The sequence below is a fragment of the Rutilus rutilus genome (assembly GCF_951802725.1).
Source record: "Rutilus rutilus genome assembly, chromosome: 12".
Classification (NCBI taxonomy): domain Eukaryota; kingdom Metazoa; phylum Chordata; class Actinopteri; order Cypriniformes; family Leuciscidae; genus Rutilus; species Rutilus rutilus.
In genome coordinates, this window is record NC_140217.1 from 23,983,401 (window position 1) to 23,991,654 (window position 8,254).

Below are 8,254 nucleotides of genomic sequence, written 5' to 3' on the forward strand. Positions count from 1 at the left end.
ATGTTATGCTGTGTTTTGCCCCAGGGCAACAAAGTCTCGAGGGGCAGCATATAATGAGGCTTGGAGACGTCCCAATTAAGACTTGGCACTGTATTATTTAGCCTATTCTGGTAGACTAAATAGTGGACTCATTCAGTAAAGTGAACTATATTAGCATATCGTTGAAGACTGGCCCAAACAGAAGAAAAAGAGATGATGTGTGTCCTACACAGCTGTGATCTCCCAGAATGAAAGACAGATTATTGCTCTTGCTGTTCGCTCTGGGCTGCACATCTGTCTAAGGATCACATGGTCTTGTTTCTGGCCTCTGCTGCTCCAGTGTATGATGCCCCAATAGTCCACAGCAGGGACCCCGAGAAACAAGGAGCCCAGTCTGTTATTCTCTGTCCCACTCGCCCTTGTGTTTTCTGCTCAGATTTCTTCTCTCTCATTCTCCGAGTTCCAAGGGGCCTCGCCTGTCTGGCTTTCCACAGTCCGCAATGGATAATCTCTAGTCTTTGTTCATAAACTGTCCCGTTAAACGCTCAGTTCATCTTCTGTTTATTGATATGGTTGAAGGAGGGGGGTTTCTAACCTAAAGGCATGCTAGTCCCCGTTACCATGGTACCCCAACGGCTCCACATTGCGACCAAGGCATGCCATTATTCTCCCTCTGTGGAAATGTGCCGCTTCTTCTGACTCGGGTTATTGTGGAGCGCACAAGTGGCCCTCAGAAGAAAATACCATTGCAAAGAAAGGCTGAGGTCAAGGGTCACATTAGAGCCTTCCCATCGCAAACTGCGTTTTTGTGATCAAATTTGTTGGCTACACAAAAAGATCCACAGTATCGTATCTCAAATACAGCTCAGCCTAGGAGAGCAGAGTCTCAACTCCATTGAACTCCACTGCCTCTGAACAGAAGCTGCTGGTTTGCTTTTGCTTTTCAGGCAGCTGTAAGAGAGTCCTGTAAGAGGCTGTAGAACTCCCTCTCCTCAACTCCTCAAATCCTTCACTACGGCACGGGCTGTTGAGGGATCAACATCTCTGGTGAGTCTCTCATACATTTCATTCTTTTATAGACTTCATACTTTCTCTCAGTGTCTATAGAATGACTTTTCCTAGTCAAAGTGCAAGCCATTTAAACTTTAGATTATTCTGTACTTTATTTTTGATTTATTTTTTTTACACAGAATAGCTATTGTAAATCAGGAATTTTAATAAAATGGCTGTATTGTTTTCTACTCTCTAAAAAATCTCCTTTGTTGGATTAACTCAAATTTTTCGTTTCAATGAACCAGGTAGCTTACTTTATTAACTTAAGTTAAACAACAATAATTAATTTCAGTGTAGCTTATGCATGCCATTTAAACTATTTATTTTATGTACTGTGAATGTTTTGTATTACTATTTTTATATAATTACTATATTGCATTTTCCCAGTTTAAGTGCATGCCATTTAAACCATTTTTTTTAAATGTATTTTTTTAAATGTATATTTTTTAATTTATAGAATTACTACATTGCATTTCCCTTGTTTAAATGTATGCCAGGATCTAAATGTGCATGTTAATAGTAGACTTAATCAAGGCAATTTTATGAGTTTATTGGTCTCTGGAAGGTCATTTTAGCACTGCGTGATAAAATAAAAACTACTTGGCCAAGATTAATCAATCAAAATCACTTCAGGGGATCAGATATAAAAAAATGTAATTGGACATGTACCGCATTTGCTTTCACGTGGTCATATTTCATGTATTTGTGTATTATTGTAAAAAAAGAGAAGGGTTTCATACAGCTGAATTTCACCTTGAGTTTCTGTAAGCATGTTGGTCCCCACACTGAGCTGCAGTTTAGCTTTAGTTAATCTGCTGTTCGCCTCACGCCTGTTATTACTTCTGCTTCTTTTGTGAATATGGTATAGGAGCATTAGTGTCACATTGCAACCCCAGCTTGACCCCTACTTATTTCTTTAACACAAAAGTGATTTTGTATTGTTGGTAGCCTGCGGAGAGGTGCCTTGTTCTGCAAAGCTTTTGGTTTAGACAATCACAAAGCACTTGGACATGCACTTGGAGTTTTTCATTAGAAATTCTCAGATTTTATTCTGAGGAAATGTATTTTTCCTGGACCACACTATATAGTTTCATAAAATCACCAGAGCCATCTATTAACATCTGGATTTCTCTATCGCAGTCACACCTTTTTGACTCCAGCTGCAGTTCAGGACAGCTTTTTTTGTTTTTTAGTTCTCTACTTTTATCTGTTTAAATTATCGGAGGGTTTGGCATGTTCTGGGACTTGAGAATTTCCTCCCCCTCAATTACAAATCCTGCAGCATTTTCCTTTAGCAGGATCTTGAGACAATCCTTTGTACACACCCACTTTGTGTTTGTCTGTTCCGTTCCGAAAATATTGATAAAGAGTCTCCCTATTATTACAACTCCAGTGAGAGGTTATTGTGAAATGTTTTGGCAGCAGATTTTAGCACCAAGGCTGTTCGCTCTTAATACAACTGGAAAAAGCCACATTTTAATATCTTCCAGAGATGTACTCCAAAAAGGTGTGGAACTACAAGATGTGTGGAAGTACAATATGATTTTTCTTTTCATTTCAGTAATCAATTTCCTTATGTCTTCCATATGTCCACCCTGTGTTTGATATATTATCTTTAAATTCAAACCACTGACCTTGATTGGGGGAAGCCGCAGCAAAAATGGCTTCCCACTGCTCCGGGTGTGTGTCCACGGTTTGTTTGTGTGTGTATACTACTCACTGCTCCTAATGTATGCGCACTAAAGCCGGGGACACACTTTAATGACTGTAAGGCCGATTATGAATGTAGTTTGATATACGACTGATCATGCCCAAACGTGCCTAGTCAGAGACAGTTAAATTCATTCAGTTTAAAATCTGCTCCAGTCATTGGAAACAGTCTGTAAGTGTGTTCAGTCGGTCATGTTTCAGCTAGTCGTTAAGTGTGTCCCCAGCATAACTTGGATGAGTTAAAGGCAGAGGACAAATTCTGAGTATGGGTTAGCATACATGGCCTTCACATGTCACTTTCACTTTTTTTTTTTGCATTTGGACTGAGTCAAAGAAAAAATTATCGTTATTATCATTTCCTCTTTTAGTTTTTTCTGTTTTTTTTTATTTTATTTTTATTTGGAAGACAATGTTTTTTTCTGATTTTACTCAGTAGTAAAGCAGATTTGTTTAAATATTATTATTCTCAGAACAGTTTTTTTTTTTTTTTTTTTTGATATAATGTGATATCATCATTCCATGTAATATAATTGTGAGGTAACACTTTATTTTACTGTGTTACATTATGTTACATGTACTTGCCATAGTAATAACAGTAAATTATGCATAATTACATGCAACTATCCCTCAACCAAATCCTAATCCTACCCTAACCCTAAGTATATGTAGTTAATTAATATTACTCAGTACTTAAATGTATAATTACACTGTAACAGTGACACCTTAAAATAAAGTTAACTAATTGTGACCTTGCACACCCCAATGAATTTTAATTCAGAAATGAAAAACATCATTGAAGATGTGTATTAAGCCATTGTAAGTCATTGTATGCATGAAATACATTTTTTAAGTAGTTCCTGTCAAAAAACGTCCTTCATCCTTCAACTATAAATTTATTGAAACATCACCCTTATATTATGCAATATTCATAGTTTTTTGTCAGCTATAGCTCAAGTAGTAACCTATACTTTTAACCTTTCTTAAAAAGGTCTTCATCTCATCCCTGCAGATGCTTCATTTGGCCAGATTATTAATAGAGCAACTGTTGAATGTGAGGCAGGCTGTCCTGGGCACCCGCCAATGATTTGACAAACAAGAATGCTATGAGGACAGCTGGGTCAGGCTGTAAGCAGATAGCTGGGAGTGACTCTGGGTTGTCGTGACAAAGGTGTGGCCACCAGATGCACTACAACGCCTTCATGAAGCGTGTGTGGAGGTGTAGAGAGCAGTCAACTGCCTCTCCTGAGACACGACACATACATTTCTATAGCTGAGGTGCTGCCAAACAGCCAGACAGCTGTAACACTCCCTCACTCACTACTCGAATTAGTGACGGATAAATATTTACTGCGGCTGGAATATAAAGTGTTATCACTGCTGTGTCCTTTGCTCCATTTTTGTAAACATGTTTTGACAACAGAGGAGTTTGGAAACATATTCCCAAAGGCAGATGTAAACTTGCTCATTTCTTTTCTCAGATTTTAATACATATTTCTTTTAGCAAAACTGAAATGCTTAAATGCGCCATAGGTTTATTTAGACGAGTGATGGAAGTGTTTGCCAAACATATGTTTTTTGTTGATCTCTCAGTTTTTGATGATTTTTGTTGAAATCTTTGCATGGCTTCTGCTCCCTACATGGAGATTAGGCAGTTAGTCAAGGGCAGCAGCTCTACAAGAGACACCATCTCAGCTGCTCAGATAAAGAAATTAATAAATTAATAATAATTATAATAATAGTTTAATTTTTTTTTTTAGAAATAGTGAGAAATATTTTATACGCTGGTGCAGTTTATAAAATAAGTAAATATAAGAATACGATTAAAAATAAGATTTATTTAATTTTATATTTTATATTGAATATATATATATACAGCAAATATTTAATAATCTTATTTTAACTATACTGTTCAAAATGATTTTGAAAGGAGTTTTAAACTCTTTTTTTTAAACTTGTTTTAAATTGTAATGTATTCATGTAATGGCAAAGCTGAATTTTCAGCGTTGTTTCTCCAGTCTTCAGTGTCACATGATCCTTCAGAAATCATTCTGATTTGATGCTTAAGATTGCATTGATGTATTGATTCTAATTATTATCAATGTTGAAAACAGTTGAACTGCTTAATATTTCTTGTGAAAACCGTCATAGTTTTTCAGGATTCTTTGATGTATAGAAAGTTTAAAAGAACATAATTCATTTGGAAACAAAATGGTTTGTAACAGTGTAGAAGTCTTTACTTTCACAATTAAATGCATCTTGGCTGAATTTTTATTTATTTATTTCTTATATAAATTCGTAGTGGCCATAAAGTTTGGATACTCAGCAAAAAAGTCCCTTTTTCTGAATACTGTATACTTTAAAGATCATTTAATAGAAATACTAATTAGCTTTACATATTTTTATTGGGAAGTGTTTAAACAATGTTTTTTATACTTGTTCAGTGAGCTGTGAACAGTTATTGTACATGCACCTGTGGAGAAGTCCTTGACACTAACAGTTTACAGCAGTTGAAAGTGGGATGACGTTTCTTTTTTTTTTCTTTTTTTTGCAGAGTATAGATCATTTAATATAATGCATATATATATACTTTATTTTAAAGATTTTTCAAGTTAAAACAGAACAAACAACACTGGCTCGGATTACACACACACAAAAAAAAAAAAAATATATATATACATAATTCAGTTGAATATTTATCTAAATTCATTCATTTAAATATAAACCATATATGATTATTTTATACAAGTGAATTCAAACTAAAGTTAATTTATAATTTTTAACAAAATTTTTCTTTTCCTGTTTTTGCAGTTACAAAGATGGAGTTCCCCCTTACAGAAGCTCCCACCTTGCTGCCCAATCGATCCATGGAGAGCTGTCCATCTGTGGATAATACAGTGGAGAACATGATCTTTGGATTCTACTACATCATAGTTTTCCTTCTTGCGCTGAACGGCAATAGCCTTGCCCTGTGGATCTTCGCCCGCCAGAGAGCCAACTCTTCTCCAGCCAATGTCTTCCTGCTCCATCTCGCTGTGGCTGACCTGTTTTACATTTTCGTTTTACCTCTCAGGGCCACTTATCATTTAACGGGCGGACATTGGCCGTTTGGTGAAATCCCCTGCCGTCTCGCAGGCTTCTTCTTTTATGTCAACATGTATGCCAGTTTGTACTTCCTGGCCTGTGTTGCAGGGGATAGATACCTTGCTGTGGTGCACGCCGTACGCTCCCTCAAGGTCAGGCGCCCTCGCTACGCTCACATTGCCAGTTTTGTGCTTTGGGCTTTGGTGATAGTGTCAATGGCGCCCCTACTGGTCACCAAGCAGACCGCAGAAGTCAACGGCTCTACCGTATGCTTGCAGCTGTACAGAGAAAAGGCCTCACACCGTGCTCTCGTCTCCCTCGCCGTAGCCTTCATGCCGCCTTTCATTGCCACCCTTTCTTGCTACCTGCTTATAGTGCACAGTCTGCGAAAAGGTTCGAGGCTGGAGCCGGTGTTGAAACTCCGAGCTCTACGCACCATCGGCCTGGTCATGCTCATCTACATAGTGTGCTTTTTGCCCTATCACTTAAGCCGTGCAACCTTTATCTTGGGTCACGGACACCCAGACCTATCCTGCCAAATTAAAAGAGGGCTAGCCCTGGCTAACCGTCTCACTTCCTCTCTAACCTGCCTGAACGGGGCTTTGGATCCACTGGTGTACCTGTTTGCGGCTGAGAAGTTCAGGGGAAGCGTTCGCAGGCTTTTCTGCAGAGACAAATCAGGGGGGTCCGGCGCTACAAGTGGGGACCTGAAGGGGACACATGAGAGCTCTATGAGCGCAAAGTCTGAGTTCTGAGCGAACCATTGAAATGAATATTTTTCATCAGTTTAAGTGATTCGGCCCACACTTCCTGATCGTGTATGCTCAATTAAAGATCAGGAACTTCAAACAGCCTTATGCGTCACCAAGCACGTGATTTGGACATGTTAAAGTGAAAGTTATTCAGGATGGCACTAGTGACTGTTATGTTTAAGTCAGTTGTCAGATCACTGTTGACAGAAGATTCCATCAAGGCTCAAGAGATATGTATAAGACTGTGTACTGCCTTTTAAAAATTAATGTTGTCTTTATTAGCATATTACCTGTTTGCTAATGACATGCTTTGACTCGTTCTTTGTAAACTGTAAGCACTTCCTTAGTGCACATTCTTAATGAAATCAGTGTGAAGCTAATTAATTTCATATTTGGTACCAAACAATACTTTTAATACATTTTTTTTAACGGTCCTCAGGGGGGTTTTCTGGTTATAACACTCTCAAGCTGTGGTAAGAATGTGCGAAGGGTAACAAACCAGTGAGGAGTCGAAATGAATACTACTATTACATTCCTTGATGGCTATTTGTTATTTAGACTATTTAGATGAATGTGCACTTCACACTAGTCAATTCATATCCTAAAGTACCTTTTAATGTTTAAGGTATAATAATTACAGATTTCTTTGATGGCATGAAATACTGTTTTTGTTTTCACTTGTTCAGAAGAAGTTGTTATGTATCCTTATTTATATGATTTTAATTACTGTAACCAATTGGTATATATATATATTTTGTATTTTTGTGGTTATTATACTTATATCATTAATTTTTCTGTATTCCTCAAGTAAGATCTATCCATGAATCAATTTGTAAATGCATTTAAGTCAACTTAATAAATATAAATAAATTTAACCTCAAATGTTATTGATGATTCTTTTTATCAGATGCATTAGGTGATTACAATTTCAATTCCCCTCCCCCCATTCTCAACCCCACTATCACCAAAGAGACAAAGAACTTTGTCACATCTCATACAGCTCTCATTAGTCTTTATAACACTTGACTTGTGAGTATCATCTCATGTGACAGCTGCTAATGACAATAAGCAGAATCTTGTGAAACCGTCCTTTATCTACAGTATATGCATCGCACATGCTCTGTCCCACCACACTGTGGCCGTCACTGCTGAGCTCTTATTGACAGTAGAACATAACCGCATTCTTTATAGCTGTGTGCATGTCAGAAAGACGCAAGATGGAAACCACCAGGCTGAAGTGACTGTGGCACTATTCAGGTTCTCTTTTCACATCATGTGACTCAAACTGTGAGCAGTCAGCAGATTATTTTCTCTCTGTGTGTCTGACTCGTTTTCTGTCTCTCTGCCTTTGCTTCTCTTTCCTCATATTTGTGCAAGGTTTCCTGTCCATTAACGTAACAAGGCAGCTTCACTGAGTGAGAGAGAAAGAGAGTTAGAGGACAGTAATGTGTGTGCAGTGTATATTACTCAGGATTACTCAAGAGAACCTGGCAGTACGATCCTCAAAAACAAAACAAAAACAAAAACAAACAAAAACGGTAAACATTTAATTTAAACCCTTTCTTTCAAAAGAAGTAGAAGGTTTGATACCTGCCAGTATGATCACAAAACAAAGCAAAACACAAAAACAAAAAAGCAAAACAAAAAACAAACAAAAACAAAAACAGTAAACATTTAAT

General features: G+C 37.4%; 1 protein-coding gene across 1 annotated transcript; it reads left to right on the plus strand.

Moving 5' to 3' along the window:
- Nucleotides 1–889: 889 nt before the first annotated feature.
- gpr17 (G protein-coupled receptor 17) lies at nucleotides 890–7,439 on the plus strand. The gene is made up of 2 exons (XM_084426137.1): nucleotides 890–1,026; nucleotides 5,551–7,439. The coding sequence occupies exon 2, from the start codon at nucleotides 5,559–5,561 to the stop codon at nucleotides 6,576–6,578; it is 1,020 nt and encodes a 339-aa protein (XP_084282263.1). The 5' UTR covers nucleotides 890–1,026; nucleotides 5,551–5,558; the 3' UTR covers nucleotides 6,579–7,439.
- The last annotated feature ends 815 nt before the right edge of the window (nucleotides 7,440–8,254 follow it).